Below are 18694 nucleotides of genomic sequence, written 5' to 3'. Positions count from 1 at the left end.
GTCAAGTGTCGTGCGTTTATCGTGCGTGCGGTGTTGTGCGGTGTGCTGTGGCTGTTGCAGCGTTCAAGGTCGCAATCTTGGTCGCAACGGAACCGCTGATAGCTTCTAGATGTGTTCTTGAGAAGAGTGGAAGATTTTCTTCCGATCGATATCTGTGAGGACCTTCGTACTGGGCTCGAGCGCACTGTACACTGCAACCTCGTTATAGCTGCCGGCGAGGCGAACGCGAAGTCTGTCGACCGTAACGTGAGTATCAAGAAAAATAAACTCTCATTTTCTGTACACAAACGGAAAGTCTGTTGCAGACGTTACAACCAATGACGCAAGCTGCGAAACGAAGTTCGGACCATACCCTTTCCCCAGACAACTCCTGTTTTTCCGGTTCTCGTGTATCAGCTAGCGCGCGCCTTTGGTTTCAGCAGGAAAGAGGCGTAGAAGAAAAAGAAGACCGCGCGTGTTTAGGGTATTCGCATCCTCGTGCGTACCTGAATGTTCACAGACTGCTGTTGACGATCAGCATGCGGTGCACAGTTACGTTCATCGTCTGTGTTGTGTTTCTTCTCTTTTGGCAGGCTGATGGTACACAGCGCGTTATCAAAAGGCCGCACAGAATTCCAAGGACTAAGCATACAGGTGAGCATATTCCGAGAGTACGATTCCATCTGTGTGCCACTTTCTTCTTTGTATGTTTTTTTGTCAGTGCCTTTACCGATTAACGTGGCCCTAAGCGAATTTCAGCATTCGTGTATAGGACAAGTTTAGTATTTAGTATAGTACGATAGCTGTACTTACATTATAGGGAGGAGGAAAAGCGAAAGTAGAGTATAGCGAAAGGAAGAGATACTCGAGGAGGACGGGCTAAGGTTATTGCGCCCTTAGCTCACATGTTTATTTAACTTAGGCGAGTCTGGAAGTTATCCGGGTTATCTGTTTAATTGCCGTTTCTAAAGATGGTTCTAACATCACTTTCTTTTTTCTTCTTTTTTTTTTTGCTCCTTTTTTTTTCAGCACCGGAGATGACTGAAGTGAAGGCTAAGTTCCCAGAAGTGAAATTTCAACAAGTCCAGGAAGTTCTAAAGCATCATGGCAAGAAAGGGTCCGTGATAGATGTCCGCGACCCGCAGGAACTCATCGAAGATGGTAGAATAAAAGGCTTCATCAACATTCCTTGTAAGTTTGCTTTTTTTTTTTCTTTTTGTTCTTCACTAGAGGACATGTACTTCTTAGTATACATGTGTTATAGTAAGCGAAATTCTTCTTATGCGCAATATATATATATATATATATATATATATATATATATATATATATATATATATATATATATATATATATATATATATATTGCTTGTTGCAATTAAGTATATACAATCGCAAATGTCCTGCTGTTTTGAAAGTAAGACGTCAGTTCACTAGATGAGAGTGCAATATGATCACTGGTGCTTATTAATGCCACAGTCAAACATACTTTGGCTTGCCTGCATACCCTTGTTCATAGAGCTATTTTTATCTAAGAGGGTGAATCAGAAAGTCCTTGCTCCTATTTTTATTAGCCAGAATAAGTTGCATACAGGTAATTACAAATATATGTACTATTCTACATACCTTACACTATTTTTCCACATAGTCCCCACACCGGTTCAGACATTTGTCCCATCGCAGCACACTAAATTTGTAATGCCCCTGTACCATGTTGTTGTCAGTCAGCAACTCGCATGGCCTCCCCGAACGCCCATTGTCATGCATTCTAAAACTGGTACAGTGCAACATAGAAAGGAAGAAACAAGCCGAGCTGGCCAGATAAAGGAACAGCGTGCTGACTTCGGACTGGTTTATTGGCAGGTTGAACAAAATATATAGCTACAAGAAAGCATCAGGACATGTCATCACAACACTTCACAGAGCATCACACCAATAAAAGGCTACACAATCATGAGTCACAGAACGCGCAATTCTGTCATGTGAGGTTAAACTGATCAAAAAATCTTTCTTCCTGTGGCGATAGGCACAAAGATGGCACGCTAACACACATGCTGCCAGCCCTTGCTATGAGATCAGCTTCAATAATCTCCCACGTAAGTTGTGATCGGTGCTTTTTTTAGCACTTCACACCGATAAAAATTCGGCTTACATACACAGTTGCGACAGTTAATTCCTAACACTGTCACACTATGGAGCTTCACATTCAAGGCTTCCATACTGTGACATACTTAGCTCTCTTATCTTCTTCCCTCCCCACACAGGGCACGTTTCTGTTCCATGTGAATATTCTTATTCTTGCTCTCTCTATTACGTAGCGAAATAAATGCCCAGCATCCATTGATATTGCACTTTCTCTTTTCTCGCATTTGCCCTGTCTTATTCAAATATATGCAACATTTGCGTTTATGAAAGGAAAAACACAGGCTTGGTTAAAACATACCCATGCTTACAAAGAATTCTGACTGTATTTTTAGCTTTTCTCCTGTGCAACACAATGATACCCAAGCAAAGGCAACAGGCTGCTCTTCAAGTTACTCTCCCTCTACAATGGTTCACACAGACCATGTACACTTAAGTCAAATGTCCAACAGCGTTTCTTCTTTGTCAACCACAAAAGGCCTATAAGCTTTTCATGTTACTGCTCAAGGATTCACAATAAAATAAACTAAGTAGAAATATTATTTGAACTGTATTAGCAAATCATCCCTCCACTACACGAGAAAAAGTGCTCTCTTACTGCGAGAAGAGGCTTGGTAATCTAGAAAAGACGCAAAAACGAAAGGTGGTTGGTGACGCCACCTTGAAGTTCCTGCGTCAGTCTGCCGTAATGTCATGGCATTTGATGCCGTGTGCTCGGGCGTGGTTATTTTATTTTTATCGGCAAAGGTGAACTACATTGTGTTCTGAAAGAGCAGAAGACTGAACTTAGCATGTTTCAATAACTTTTAGTAAGCCACAACAGCTTAAAGTACAAAAAATACTTTGAAATTCATGACATCACCCTGAAATTCATGACATCACCCTGAAAATTTAAGAATAGAATGTTGGCCTTTTCTCTTCTAATGATCAACCTATACCACAAAATTAGTGAAAATATTGTTTTGAAGCAATACTTTATCATTATAAACTTAGTGTTCCTCTTTAGTGCCCCTTAGCCATGTTGAGCATGAACCCTTTTCCTGCTGGTGAATGAGTTAGGCATATCCACAGTATTTCTCTATAACGAATGAGGTTAGCATGTTGCCTAACCCAAGTCACCATGTAATACCAAAGAGGAGCATGTCTGTGATATGATTTGACTCTTTCCTGAGAACATGCATGTACAGATTATCTCATTTTCTACGGAACTTGCAGAAAGACTCGAGACTGCAGCATTGGCAGTCTCGAGATATCATAGCACAACTAACTTTTGCTTGCAGATGCTAAAGATTCTTTTTCACTGTGATAATGGGAAGTAAATTATTTTTAAGTTTTTCTTTCGCTTTCATCTATCATTAAAATATGATTAGACATAAGTGTATGCATCAGTATACTGCCTTTTTGAAGCAAAGCTTTCTTTGCCTCTTCCTTCAACTTTTGCACTGCTGCTGCTGCAGCTGCCTTGCATGCCGTGCGTCAGGGGGTCTTTGAGCGCTCACGGCACTGACGCGGGAGACAAGATAGGCGACCTCAATGACCTCTGAAGCTCCCTGCAGGATGTAACAATGCCCTCTGGACACCATAATTAGACATGATCTCCCGCAAAAGCATTGCAGGAGTTGACTGTAAATACAGCCCAGGGAGGAGGCAGGGCGAATGCTAGAGAGAGGAGGCAAGGGATGGGTACAACTGGATCCCGTGCCCACGAATTCAGGAATTGGGTGATTAACCTTACCCCTCTTGCACTCCTGGCAGTTCACCTAACATGACACAGGAGAAAGAACATGCATTGTCAGAAAGCATTGCTCATTTATGCTCTCATCAGTAAAGGAATGAGTGAATGAATGCCACATCTCTCTGTGTTCTGGGTACTATGTGGACAAACACAAGTGGTGTACCAGTGATGCAGGCAAGGTAACATATAATATCACATCACAACTTTCATAGGCGGGGCCTGAGCACCCTCCAAAGTTTTCCGGGAGGAGCAGAGCCCCGCCCCAGCGATGCTGAAGCCTAGCTCGCCCCTCTCCCCCTCTCCACACACACACCTCAAGTGTCATTACCAGAGTTTTGTCACCCCACATAATTTGAGGTTTCTTTTGACTTTCCTCTAACTTTTCACTTAAAAATTTATTGTGGCTAATAGCTTACTGCATCACTGTTGGCTCAGACATGCACAGCTTTTGATTGATTGTTTCACTTTTGCAAATCCTGACAATAGGAGGACAAGTGCATTGGAAGCATTGACGGCGGCTACCTCAGCCTGATTTTCTCACTTCAACAGTGTTTTAAATTTCCACTGTATAAGTACCATGCACATACACAATATATTTATATATATACACAGGACAAATTTTATTCTTTATTTAAAAGAGGAAGAGGTAGCCAATTAACAATTATTTTTAAAGGTATGGATAGCCTATTCCTAGAGAATGAATATGTTACTGTATATTCGCCTCACTTAAAATTGCTTTGCATACTTCTTTGACCCTGAAAAAAACGTATAGACTTCAGTGACCCCTTCAGCAGAGTCTTTCATAAAAGATGTGTAAAATGCGCGTGAATGATATGTGTCTCAGTATTACTTGTCTTTCCAATAAGCAGTGCTGGTGATTCATGAAGGAAAACAAGATTTCTAGTAATTTACAACATTTATTAGGGATCAAAACATTGTCACTTGCACGCAGAGGTCATAAATATATACAAAGTTTCCCAATTAACTATCATGCAGCAAGATTTTAAAAAAAAGAGCGATGTATTCCTCGAAGAATACCTAGTGCATATTGTTTCCAGTACAGTGGAGTACTTGCCAATAATTTTTGCGTTACTGAGATTAAGTTAGGTAATGGCAAATAACTGTCTAACTCGGGACATACTATCCTAATTGTCAAAGTGTCAGTGAGGCTTTTGTAGGCACCGCCAAGGGGCATCTAACTGTGGTATTTTCAGCGACATACTAATTGCATACTAACTTTTTCCGACTGATAAATAAACCCCGCAAAATATGGAGAATACCATATGACTGCACTCCCACCCACAACATAAAGCAGCACCCTCGAACAAGCTCCCTCTCAGTTAGCCAGAAGGAAATAAAGAAAAACGTTGTGATCGAGTTAGTGCCTTATCTGTCACTCCCCAGCCGTAGTAACAGGTCGCGTTTGGTGTTAGTTGGAAACAGCTGTGATAGCTGTTGTCTTAGCGTAGATCATGGATCTACAGGTCACAGATCTATCTAAAGTGCATGGATGCTTCTTTTCTTTTCTTTTTTCTTTTTTGCCACGAAGCCTATCACCACAAAAGCGAATTGAAAACATCAGTGCAGAGGTATAAAAGTGCATTTTGTTTCGTCGCAGTAGCCATGTCTTTCACTATTGAGCAGAAGGCAAACATTATCCTTGCCTTGGGAGCTGCAAGTGGCAAAAACAGGAAGGCTGCAAGAATATACCAGTCATGAAAGTGTGGTGGTAAACCAAACGCATGAACGATCATCAGAAATGATGAAAACCTGAGACAAACCGACAGCTTAAAGAAACAGCGGCAGAGGAATCCATCTTTGAGTCCTAGCCTACGCATGGATTTTATAGCATTTATGGCCTAAAACCCTCATGCCAGCGTGCAGGACATGGCCACCCAGGTACCAATTTCCAAGTCATCAGTTTGGAGGATTCTATATGACAGCTTTTCACCCGTACCACCTTAATCAGCACCAACGCTTGAAAGATAGGGACTTGTAGGATTGTCTATACTTCTTGAATTAGGTCCTCACAAAAGCCGATGAATCACTGGACTTTTTCAGTAATATCACGTGCAAAGATGAAGCCAATTTTTGCAGAAATGCCCCAGTAAATTTGCATAATGCGCACTATTGGAGGGATTCAAGTCCACGCTGGGTAAAGCGCAATCGGCACCAGTACCCATGGTTGTTCAATATGTGGTGCAAAATTTGCACCGGTGCTATAATCAGTCCCATCTTCTACGATCACACACTGACTGGATAGTGTTATGTGGATGAAATCCTTGAAGGAGTGGTGGATGAGTTTCACAGCGAAGTCTCGCTGTCACGTCTTCCACTTCCGTGGTATCAGCAAGATGGGGCACCCGCACACAGCAGCAACCAGACACGAAACAGGCTGGATGCGACTTTCCATGCGCAATAGTTTGGAAGGCACAGGCCTGTAAATTGGCCGGCTAGGTCACCTGACCTCTCTCCACTCGATTTCTTTCTTTGGGGTTATGTGAAAGATTGTGCTTACATGATTAAGACGGATGTCAGATTAGCTTAAGGCAAGGATAATGGATGTCTGCCATAGAATTCCAGCATCGGTCATCAAGAAAGCGACTGAAGATGTGATAAAGCGGACTCATTACTGCATAGCTGCAGAAGGAGACTGTCACGGCTTGTCACCCGTAGCTGCAGCAAGTCCATAAAGCGTGGAGTTGACAGCAGAGCTTTCCCAAAGAATGCTGGCAAGCCAATCTCGTTGCGATGGATGTGATTGCTAGGCTGGGTTTCCCGGGAGTCTGACGTCTTCCCTCAAGCAGGTTGAGCTAACTTGAGAACTACCGTGAGCTTCATTGCAGACGTTGGTTTGTCGTCTCTTACATCAATAGTAACTCGCAGTTAAGACATGGCTAGGCGGCCCAGGCGATACTGGACGGCACTAGCTTCTTGACGCTTTTCAGCAGATTATAGGCTCAGCTTCTAGACTGCTTAGCTCGGTCTAAAGCCTGCATTTAAATAACTTCTCCTTTGCCTAGTTGCCTGCGTTAGGGAACGGGGCAGGTCTTGCTGACGATCCAATCAAGTTCACCCATATCCCGGCTTCTCCCAAGGTCTTGGCCGTGCCCCTTTTGATTAGGGGCAAGGGAGTGGGTGATTCCCCACTGCTGTTAGAGGTTGTGCATTTGTATTGCACCACACACGCACACCCTTGAGTCCATGGTGGACCTCTATTGTTCGTTCACAAACACAGGAGAAACGATGGCAGCCATTGGCACAATACACTGTCAGCACTTTGTGGACACAGGATTGCACAGAGACACCACATATTTCGGAGTATTCACACCCCTGCTTTCTTAGAAAGCTTCTCAATGCCACGCGCGTGGCAGAAAATACACAGGGCTTCCTACAAAAAGCCATCGGGGCGTTAAGGTTGCGCCGACGACAAAAAGACAATAATCTCTAAACCTGCCTTCGACTTCTTTCAGCCGTTTGCCCGAGTGGCCGGCAATAACCGTCTTGCTCGTCGGTTTCTATTTCTACAACCTTTTGGCGCCCGTTGAATGGTGCTTCACCGAATCGAATAATGCCGCACTGTGACAGAGACCTATTCGAACACTATTTCACTAGGCAGCAGCGGGTGTTCAACGGTGCTTACAAATTCAAGGTAATAAGAGCGCACTGAAATCTGTTTTTGGTGTGCAGGCATCCCAGTTGCCAATTTGACTCATTTAGAAGTGGTATATTTACTTTGTTGAACGTATCGGTTTTGCCTTTTCTATACACGTGGGTCGCTTCCTGGTCTGTTTATTTTGCTTTTATCTCTTTCAGTAACCCTGTTTTTGCAGCACATATACACTCTCATGAAAAATAAAACCGTCACTTTAATTTGGCTTTGGTCCGAAGCAAGTTCCTGGCGTGAAATATAGCTGCACGTGCACTCTTTCGATGCGGTGTGAGCAAAGCCGGGATTTTGGAGCATTCTATGCCGATTGCTTTTCACACTTTGTGAGTGGTCAGAGTGCCACTTTGGTTGCATTATCAAGGGGCTTTTGTTATCAATGTGATCAGTCAGCCTTGAGAGACGAATATTAAGTGTGACGTAAATATGAGAGGAAGGAATAGCTGCAAAGTCACGAAACCTGCTGTTGGTGCTCTTTCCGTGCCATTATCAAGGTGATGCACTGTCTCTTCGAGTTTGCAACAGGCAATGCAGTTGCTTTCAATCAGCTTATTTGAGGGCGCTGCTTTATAATGCGGATGGGAGCATAGTCACATGGTATTTTTCATATTTCGTGAGATTTCTTTGCCAGTCGGAAAAGAATTGTACATAATTAATATGTCGCTGAAGACATCTCAGTTACATATCATTTGGGGGTGCCTAAATGCCTCATTGACACTTTAATAATTAGGACAGTAGTTCTTGAGTTAGATAATTTATTGCAATCACCAAATTAAATCTCAGTAACAAAAGAATTACTGCCGGCTACTCCACTGTACTGGAAACAATATGCACCAGGTTTTCTTTGAGTAACGCAACTGCTCTCTTTTAAGTTTTGGTGCATGATAGTTGGAGCACCCTGTTTAGTTCACTCAGTAACCGAAATGAGGCCAAGCCGGATTCACTCGAAATCAGAATCAACGGCAGTCATGCACAGCAGCGCTTATACTTGGACTCGCAGAAAAAGAAAGAAAGAGAGAGATAGAGGCTGCAGTTTCACCAGAAAGGCGAAGCAGTATTAGTTATAGTGAAGTATATGACAGTAACACAAAGGAAGATTACACCACTGAGAGACGCCAGATTCTTGGTGGTGCGAGATGACTCGGGCTACGAAACTGAACTGTCTCCTTTTATGAGGTCTGGTAAATTTTCATATGAGGCTGTCCCTTCAGTGAACAATTCTTCGAGGTCACACGAAGTTCCTGCAAGTGCAAGGAATGCGTGTGCGTGTATGTGTGTGTGCGTGTGTGTGCGTGTGTGCGTGCGTGCGTGGCGTGCGGAGTTTGAAAAGCTGGTCGGGCCCCAGCCCCCTCCGTGAAATAGAAAACTTTCTGCCTATGACAACTGTCGTATGCCAACGACATCACCGCCAAATACTGTCAATGAACGCAAACAGCGCAGAAAGCTTCAATTACATTGATTCCCACAGTGTGTGCAATCTGCATCGTTTGTTTGTTTATTTGTTAGAGGAAAGAGCTCCTTGTAATGAGCTCAGAGCTCTTTACATACAGTAAAGTGTCTGCTCACTCAACGTTGGCACTGAAGGCTGAAGGTATGTATTTTGGAAGGCTAATTGTGCCTTTATGTCTCGTTATAACTCTTTCACTGTAAAGCTTCCTAATTTAGAATCGAAAAAGTTCTGCAAAAATAAAAGAAACAACATGGACGAAATTAAAGAACAGGAAGAGCAGTTTCTGTTTTTTCACTTTGTCCATTTTCTTCTTTAATTTGCGCCACTTTTCTCAATAAAAATTATGGGCCCAATATCCCAGAAATAATTTGTTTGAAAGTTAGGTTTTTGGTCTTTTCAAATGAATTAAATTCTTTTACTGTGTTTTTTATTGTTATTACTATTGCAGTGAGAGATGTGCAGCAAGCATTTGTGATGAATCCTGAGCAATTCAAGCTTCATTACAATGCTGACAAGCCCGACCCCAAGAAGGATGTCATCTTTAGCTGTCGCTCTGGAAGAAGGGCAGTGATGGCTGCAGAGAAACTACAGGAATTGGGCACCTATCACAAGTGAGTTTAGAGGGCTTCCTGATAGGCTCATGAATATTGAGTAATCAAGGTGCATTACGCAGAGAAACAAGTCAGGATCATCTTAAACATCTTGACACACAAGTCAGCTCGCATTTCAGCAGCATGCATGCCATGCAAGTTTCTCTAGCTTCAATCGAAATTTTTTCACTCTGACAAGATGGTCAAGTTAGAAGAATCACGACCTGCAAGTGTATGCCATAGCGCATGCTTGTAAAACTGATTAAAATTAAAGTGATTGAAACATGCTAACTCTCCTGTTACAACTTTACAATAATATGCACCATGTAATTATTGCATACAGGGCAGCACATCCCTGAAATTAATATTTTGAAATGTTGGTATGCATGCGCCATAGAGTTTCTCACTATAACACCTAGAGGGAAATCTGGTAACACCGTCTATGGGAGTTTCTTAAGGGGGCACCGTGCCGTCATGGGAATGACAGTATATGTGTCTGCGAGGCTTGTGTTGGCTGGTGTTGTAAGAGGCTTCGTCTAAAACGTGGATATGGCTACACAAATAACACATTCTCAAAGTAAAATCTTCATAAAATGTTTCCATTCATGCATATTACACCTTTACTCACCTACAATGCATGACCAAGCGAAGAAAAGCAAGAACAGACGACCAACTGTTTCAAAGCGAGCACGAACCTTGTCGTCTGTCCTCCAACTTTAGCAGCCCGCTGATACTTTTTACGTAACATATAGTCGTACACGCAATAACAAGTTCTCATAGTTAACAAAACATGTTTTCGTGTAATAATAAAGCTAATACCGCTTTTCACATGCTGTTTTAGTAGAAAATAAATCATTGTGACAGATGGAACGGTACTTGCCAAGCGCGTCTTCAAAGTGTTCTGTCTCTCCGAGAACGATGCCAATCCGAAGTCACAATATATCGGCATTCCCATGCATACCACAGCGCAGCAGCGCCAGATTTCCCTCTAGGTAATGTAGTGAGAAACTCTATGGCATGCAGAATCAGTATTTTCTTATGCATGCCTTTCCAGCAGTCTGCATGTTTTGGTAAATACCAATTAACTGAGGGACAGTTCTTTGCAGAAATTTGTGTAGCAAAGCATATACCCTATTAAGTGATAGCGTTTGTGACAGGGATCTTTCCAGAGGCAGCGGGGAGGCAGGTAGCATTTTGGTACGCAGAAGTTTCTGGGGGGCGTCATGTGCCCAATGTGGAACACCCTGGCTATGCCACTGGTCAAAATTAATCCTAAGTACCCCACTACACCATCCTTCATAATCGAATCATTGCAAATGGTGACTAAGCCCAGCTTTATGGCACTATTTTCCCATGATGGCAGCATCCTCATGAAAAGGACCTATACAACTGCTCACTTTATGTAGAAGTACAGTTGAACCTTGATAAAACTGACAGGGATATAATAAATTATAAGATATTACAAAATAAACTTACGATATTTCTCACTGATATCAGAATGTCATGAATATATGCTTACAAAGAACATTGGATATAAAGAATGCATGTATTGGATGCAACTTCATTTGTTATAGAGATTCAGCTGTATGTTGCCTGGACTTTGTGTCCTTACTAGCCATAAAGCAATCATTGACCCTTCATTAGTAGACCTCATAGCCTCAACAACTAAGATGCATGTTTACAGACAGCAGTGACTGGCATAATTTATTTAATGATGGGTCAGCACAACCATAAATATTCTTCGCTGGTCACTTTCTACTTGCTAGCCTCACTCCACAAGCTTGCGCTTGCTTGCAATCATTGCATGCAACCAGTCTACAAATGGGCGGCAATACAGGTGTGCTGGTCACACACTATCAGAACAGGTCACATTCCATTCCCTTGGAAACGTACATCCTGGAGTCCCTCAGTCAACGAATTGGTGTCCAGCAGTTGATGTTGCCTCACTTCTTGTAAATGAATTAGGGGCTAGCAATCATTTTGCCCAACAGCATTATCAGACACAGCGGTAAAGGATAATCCTCTGGCCCAGCAGTAGCAATCACATATTGCATAAATGATTACTGTGCAGAGAAAACTGCCATGGTGCATGGCTATGGGGTTCTTCTGCTCAGCACAAGATCAGAGCTTTGATTCCTGGCTGCTACAGCCATGTTCATGTAGTGGTATAATGTAAAAATGCTCGTCTGCTTAGATGTAGGTGCATGTTAAAGAACTGCAAAGGTTTTAACTTAATCGAGAGTATCTCTCCTGCTGCATCTCTCATAACCCATGTGTTGCTTAGGAGTCGTAAACACACCACATTTTTTATTTGTCATGCAGAAAGTACGCCAAATAATTCTTCCTTGTTTGTGTTTCAGTTCATGCTGATGGCATATGCCAAAACATGTTGGGGACAAGGTTGAGCTATGAGGGGAGGGAGTGGTGGCAAGCACGCAATGGAGCTTTGCTGGTGTTTCTAATTTTCTTGATGATGCACTTTTAGGAAAACACCTGCAATGCTTTTTTTAATATCTGGCGTTTTTAATAGTTGGCATTTAGAACAAAATGTCTTATGAATCAAGATTAAGAGGCCTTTTAAAGGAAGTTGTTCAAAGAGACAGCTCACTAGACGAGACTGACCTGACAACCTTTTTCCTTTCTGACAGAATGGTGCAAGTTTTGTATATGCAGTGAGCAAATTTTTCAGTCCAAGGTAACTTGCACTGTTCAGCAAGGGCACAAGCAAAAAACGGCAGTTCTTGCAAACACACTACAGAAACAAGTTCTTGCCAGTTTGGCTTCTTGAAGTGGTACTTTATCTATTAGGAAGAGCACATAAAAGCAAATAAGGCTATTGGCTATGGATAGCAAAGCTTGCTGTGAGTACTACAGTGCTAACTTCTTGTCTTAAAGGGACACTAAAGTGAAAAATGATTTCTTCTCCATCAGTAAATTACTGTTCTACAACCCCAAAAACACCACTCTTACAACGATAAGATGTTTGGTAAGCCAGAAAAAGCACAACAATGAAATAATGGTAGCGTCGCCTACTTAAGTTCCCGCGCCTGGGGGTTGTGACGTCTTGAATTTTGATGGCATCTTCTAGGGCCTACTAATTATATATAGCGGTACAGATTGACTACGTTGTGTTCTAAAGAAACCAAATATAAAACACGGCAAGTTTCGGGAACCTTTATTCAGCCAATGCGGCCCAAATGCGAAAACATACTTTGGAATCCCTGACGTCATGTTGACGTACCGGCACTGGGGTTTTGGCGTGTAATTCAAATACTGATACTTGGACCTTCATTTTCTCATCTAATAATCAAACTATTTTTTTGAAATGACTGCCTGCAGGGTTCTCAAACAATGCTTCATTAGTCTAAACTGATTTATTGTTTCGCTTTAGTGTCCCTTTAAGCATGATCACTGTCTTCTTTTGTCCTTCAGTTCATCGTCCTTCAAATTCTGTAGCATGCTACAAAGCTGTGTTTTACAGGTTAGCACCTTGTGCATGTTTGTGTGTGGCCAGTGCACGAAAACAGACCTTTGGTGCACCATAGCATTCTTTTGATATCTGCATCTTTTTTAAATAATTCATTTCTTATACTCTCAAGATATGCATGCAACTTAGCTATGTATTTCACGTGAGCACTTATCATGACCGCTAGTTACTGGGTTATGCGATTTGTATAGAGGTATTCTATTAACTCAAGTATCTGAGTAGGATACTGGTTTGGGTTCGTTGGTTACAATTCATGATCATTGTTATTTGCATGCCACTTGAAACGAGGACTGGGGAACGCCAGACACAAGTACATGTGTCTTTCGTTCTCCAGTCCTTGTTTCAAGTGGTGCACGAATAACATTGATCAAATATCTGGTACGGGCTCTAGACTAGATAAACTGAGAAAAGAAAATCAGAACTATGATTTTCACATACACCCATGAGCAAAAAGTACACAGACCACAGAATGCGCCATAAAGCCAATTTTCTTCTCTGCCTGTGGCTGTAACTTGAAATTGAGGAATGCAGTCCAAACTTGGCATTTTAAACTTTCTGCTATACTCTTAATTTCAGTTTAGGCATGTTAATTATGAAGAAATTCATTTCTTTCAGTAACCTTGTGGTCTGTACACCTTTGCTCAGAGATGTACATGCATACATGTGTGCAAGAATTTGAAGGCATGTTGTGCTCATATGCAGAACATTCATGACAGTGCAATAAGAAACAAAAATGTTTTCAAGGTAAACAATATATGGTGCTGTGTATACATCATATCAATGATGAATTTTTCTTATTTAATCTGACTTTTTCAAGGCACTTGAAAAGTTCTTACTTTTCTTTATTGCATATGGGATACCATTCCATATATACTGGTTACATTATATATTTTGCTGCGTATTTTCTGTGAAAGTCTCTTGTAAAACCCATCAAATGTCTACCATAAAGGTCTGTGGCTCTTTTCTGCTCAAATTCTGCATTGGTGAGGCATTTTGTGGTTTATTTTTTTTTTTAAATACATGTTTGGATGCAGTATACTTGCCTGCTTCATCCAGAGAAAATAATTGTACATCAGTGGGGATGTTGGGCCAAAAAAGTTATTTTTGCAGTAAAATGACTGGTGGCATGATTTTTCACCTGCCTCCTGAGAGAACAGGATGCAAATCAGTTTTTTCCTATACATTTCTGAGAAAATTATCTTGAGGAATATAGAAAGAGTAAGATGACAGTTACTTAAACTCGGAACTAGTAGTGAGGAAGGTGTGAGAAACATGGTGATAGCGACTTGTATCAGCACAATGTTAACAATGTAATAAGTCAATGAGAGCAGTCAGGGCATGTTGGGTGCATGACGAAAAATAACATTTAGCGGAACCAACCTCATGACGTCTGTCGATGATTGTGCGTTTAGCATTATATCAATATAGTGACGAAACGTATTGCTTCTGTCAAAACGGGTTATGTATGAGGCGAGTACTGCAGTGAGATTCCTCTTTTGTGCTTCCCTAAGAACAATCAGGACCATCTAGCTCTATCGCCGCAAAGCCTGCATGTGGCCTCCAAAATGCATGGTGTGCCGATGCACGCGAACACTGAGAAACACGTCATACGGCAACCGGGCTCCTCTCTCGCATTTCTGTACACTGTGCGCCATCTAGTGGCGCTGCTGAGAAATGTGTACACGGCCTCTGAGACGAGAGGTGTGGCGGATCAGTGCCTGCAAACGTTGAGAATTATTCCCTCACTGGCCACACACTCAGTGGCACATACTCAGTGAACCAAGCTAGCAAGAAGGTCATTGAAAAGCGGCACATGCCCATTGCACTTGTGGTGCAGCCTGCTAAGTCATCGGGTTGCTGTCCTTGAGGAACCCTTGTGATGTGGGTTGGATTCCGCTCAGCGTCAGAAAAATGTAAGGGATCTTTTTTGTCATTGTGCAGCAGCATATTCCCAGTGGCACATAGCTAGTTTCACAAGTTGGTGTCAAAGGCTTTCATTGAAGAGCGGCACACAGCTACTGGCACACATCCAGTGACCCAAGTTGGATCAAAGACGTTCATTGAAGACCACCACATATAGAGTGGCACGTACCCAGTGCTCCAAGTCAGCGTCAGAGAGCTTTCTCACAGCATTACCTACCAAGTCTTGCATCTACAGTGCCCCTTGTCGACTGGAAGAGATTCGTTGAAAAGCGGCACGTATGTGCACATTGCCACATACTCAGTAACACAAGTTGGTTCAATGGTTGGGTTCAAACCATGTTTCCTCAGCATAACAGCCCAATGTGCTACCCATTTCACCGCGGATTAGCCAGTGACCCAGGTAGGTGGGAAAATTGCTAGATACAAACATACATGGATAGAAACAAACAAACATAGCCCCCAGAAAGTGTGTGAAGTACCCTAAGAACGCTAATGCGTTAATAATTCAGCACTTGTGCATCTCACTTCCTCTGTCCTTATCTTGGTTTTGTGAAATTAGTTTTTTAATGCATTGGCATTCTTAGGGTACTTCACACACTTTCTGGTGGCCAATTATATATTTATGCATGTTTTATTTATGTATCTAACCATTTTCCCACCTACCTGGGTCACTAGATAGTCCATAGTATAATGCGTTGTGCATCGAGCTACTGTGCAGGGGGAACATGGTTTGAAAGCAACCGTAAGACCAACTTGGGTCACTGAATATCTGACAATGCGTACATACAGGGTGTTTCAGCTAAGTCAGGCCAAACATTAAAAAATTCATGTGTGAGTTACTAGAATGCAACTGACTTAATATTATTCACTGTCCTCTTGAGCAATTCAAAGTATCTTTTACTTTGAATTTGCTACTTTTTACTTGGCTTAGGTAATTAATGAACAACAATTAATTAACCAACTTCTAAAGCATTAATCTAAATGCAAAATCTTCAATGCGGAAATAGATCTCATTGAGAAATTTCCAAATTATTTTTCTGTGATAATAGCTGCTGTGGTTTTAATTTTTCCTAGCTTCAAAGAAAGCAGGCAACATTTGAAAAAGTACCGCATAACTGTGTGCTCATGCAGAGGGACATTAGTGCCCTCAAACATGCAGAGAATGAATTATTGATGCTGCATGCAGACCGATGATGTAAACAGCCTTGAGCAACAAAGATGGATCAAATACCATAGTCCTGGCTTCCATTTTTGCCGAGATATCTTGTCATTTGAACGATGGGGTACGTGATAAAGAATGCATAGCAATTCTTGAACCTTTGTAAAAGGTGAGGAGGTTTTGGTGGCAGATGGCGATGTATAGGAAGTGATGGGTGTGGTCATTTCCCCCCCCCCCCATTATTTTATGTGTGCGTGTGTGTGTAGCCTATTCATGCCTTCGGTACACATGCAGCATCATTCCTTTGTTGGTAGCATGTTTGAGGACACTTATGCCGATGGCCATTAGTGCATAGTCACGTGGTACCTTTTTAAAATCTTGCGCGCTTCCTTTGCAGCCTGGGAAAATTAAAACCATAGCAGCTATCATCATGGAAAGAAATTATTTTGATATTTTTCAATTCTCAGCATTCACAGGCACCGGCATGCCACGCATCTTATCTCTGAGACGTGGAATTCTCGGCAGTGCATCTAGATGGTGCAGCGTGTCCAGAAAGAAGCGCGAGAGGCGAGCCTGGTTGCCGCATTAAGCATTGTTCAGCGTTCGCATGCACAAGTGCCGGTAAATGGCACCAACTGTTCTTGGGGAAGTGCGAAAGAGGAGTGACTGCAGCACACCCCTTATACATGCTTTCATTTTGCTGGTGGCAATATGGTGCGTCGCTATATTGATTCAATGCTAAATGCATTACCATCGACAGCCATCGTGAGATGGGTCCTGCCAAATATTTCATAATGTAAATAAGCACTTTGTGCTAACTTGCTTCTAATAATGGCATAAATGCACACACCCTGACACACATTTACACAGACAGCTTATGGTGATCAGTACTTTCGAGTAACGGAGCACTCTGCTGTCCATATAACTGCAACTTCTTTTTACTTTTGTTTCTATTTCCAACAGAATCAAGGTGTATCCTGGAAGCTTTCAAGACTGGGTTTTGCACAATGGTGAGTTCACACAAGGACCTGAAAAGAGGCCCGAGGGCACTGGTGATGCGAAGAAAAAGGAGGAAGATGAAAGTGCTGGTTCAGATGCAGATGATTAGTTGCATTAATAAATGCTGCTCACTGAAAGCTTTAGTTGTTTGAGCTACCATTATTTTTCACTCAAAGGGAAAGAAAGCAGAAACATCATCAAAAATTGCTCACTAGATTTAGTGAAATTCATCAACTTCATCTGATGGTATGAACTAGAGATGTTATTTTACACTAGGACGAGTATGTGGACATAATCTAGTGTGCAGCAATCCTAGAGTGTATCCCCTTTCCTGATAAGGCTTTCTTGCTCATTTTTATTTTCTCGTTCTCCCTCTCTCCGTTTACAATCACATTGTGAGTGCTTCAAATCCGCTTCTCCTATGGTCTGTGTCTTAGGCATTTTCACGCTTGTATAATCATTTTCCAATTTTGGGTTATGTGGAGCATAAAACGTGCAACTCGGCAAAGGGTGACCACATCACTTTATGAGGGTCAAACGGGTGAAAAGGTCCAGCATTTCCTTTCAGCTTGGTCTTCCCTTTGTTTCTTTTTCTGCTAACTGATGAGAGTTTGAGGATTGCCTATTTATTATGCGTAGCACCCATAAAAAAATTCTTACAAGGGTGATGACTAAATGGCCTGTTTCATAGTGTGATACACTGGATAAATTAATTGCTTATGTTCACTTAATAGGAAACAATCACTGCCTGGTCATGAAAAACATGATTGGCATGGTAAGTTCACTTATAAAACTGCCACTGTATGTCTTGATTATTAAATATATGAGAAAGCTTTTGCAGTAACAGCAAGCACAAGAGGCACAGTATTGATCTTCAGATAGCAGACCCATCAGTTTTGAAAGTACATATTCCAAATGAACGGTATGAAAAGGGATGCTAGTGACTCCTGAAGCCTCTAGCGGGCTGTGACACCAGTGCGTCTTGTTGAATGACAATTACCAACCTCACGAATGTTGCATCACCATATCACTGTTTACAAGCAGAGACCCCTGGAAGCTACTGGCTTTTCTCACTGAAATAGAGCGAGCAAGAAAAGCAATGCCGACCTGCAGTGGTGCAGCAAATGAGAAGCTCCTGAAATTTTCAACTGTTCTCCTCTGCAACTAGTCACAAATGTACAAATCAATTTCACCTTATGTAACATGGAAAACTATAAGTATCTGTGCTTACCTTAGAAAGGGCCATCTATTATGTTGAAGCAACTTGAAAATACTTTTTTTTTTTACATTGCAGGCTTATAAGACAAGGGACCACAAGTTTCTTGTGGTTGTAGGCTCACTGATGTAGTGATGCACGCAAAACCACATGATTGTCTGAGAACATACAGTAGTGCTGAGTGGCTATGGCATCCTGCTTGGCTCAACATGATGGGCTCAATTCTCAGCCATGGTGGTTGCATCAGAATTATTGGGATGCTATTGAAAAGTTCTCATGCATGCTGATTTTAGCACTGGTTGGAAAACTCAACGTGGTCAAGGTAAATCTAACAAAAGCGTCATTTA

The 18694-nt window shown here is 41.9% G+C and overlaps 1 protein-coding gene across 3 annotated transcripts; it reads left to right on the top strand.

Annotated features, from left to right (window-relative positions):
* The first annotated feature begins 17 nt into the window (after positions 1-17).
* Positions 18-17268, top strand: LOC142572119 (rhodanese domain-containing protein CG4456-like). 3 transcript variants are annotated; one of them, XM_075681007.1, is made up of 5 exons: positions 18-246; positions 573-633; positions 1009-1170; positions 9422-9584; positions 17096-17268. In XM_075681007.1, the coding sequence occupies exons 3-5, from the start codon at positions 1017-1019 to the stop codon at positions 17238-17240; spliced, it is 462 nt and encodes a 153-aa protein (XP_075537122.1). In that variant the 5' UTR covers positions 18-246; positions 573-633; positions 1009-1016; the 3' UTR covers positions 17241-17268. The 3 variants fall into 3 exon arrangements, with proteins under 3 accessions (XP_075537122.1, XP_075537123.1, XP_075537121.1); XM_075681008.1 differs by lacking the exon at positions 18-246 and adding an exon at positions 376-477; XM_075681006.1 differs by lacking the exon at positions 18-246 and having other exon boundaries at positions 484-633.
* The last annotated feature ends 1426 nt before the right edge of the window (positions 17269-18694 follow it).

The sequence above is a fragment of the Dermacentor variabilis genome, chromosome 2 (genome assembly GCF_050947875.1).
Source record: "Dermacentor variabilis isolate Ectoservices chromosome 2, ASM5094787v1, whole genome shotgun sequence".
Taxonomy (NCBI): Eukaryota; Metazoa; Arthropoda; class Arachnida; order Ixodida; family Ixodidae; genus Dermacentor; species Dermacentor variabilis.
This window is presented reverse-complemented; position numbering and strand designations above follow the sequence as displayed.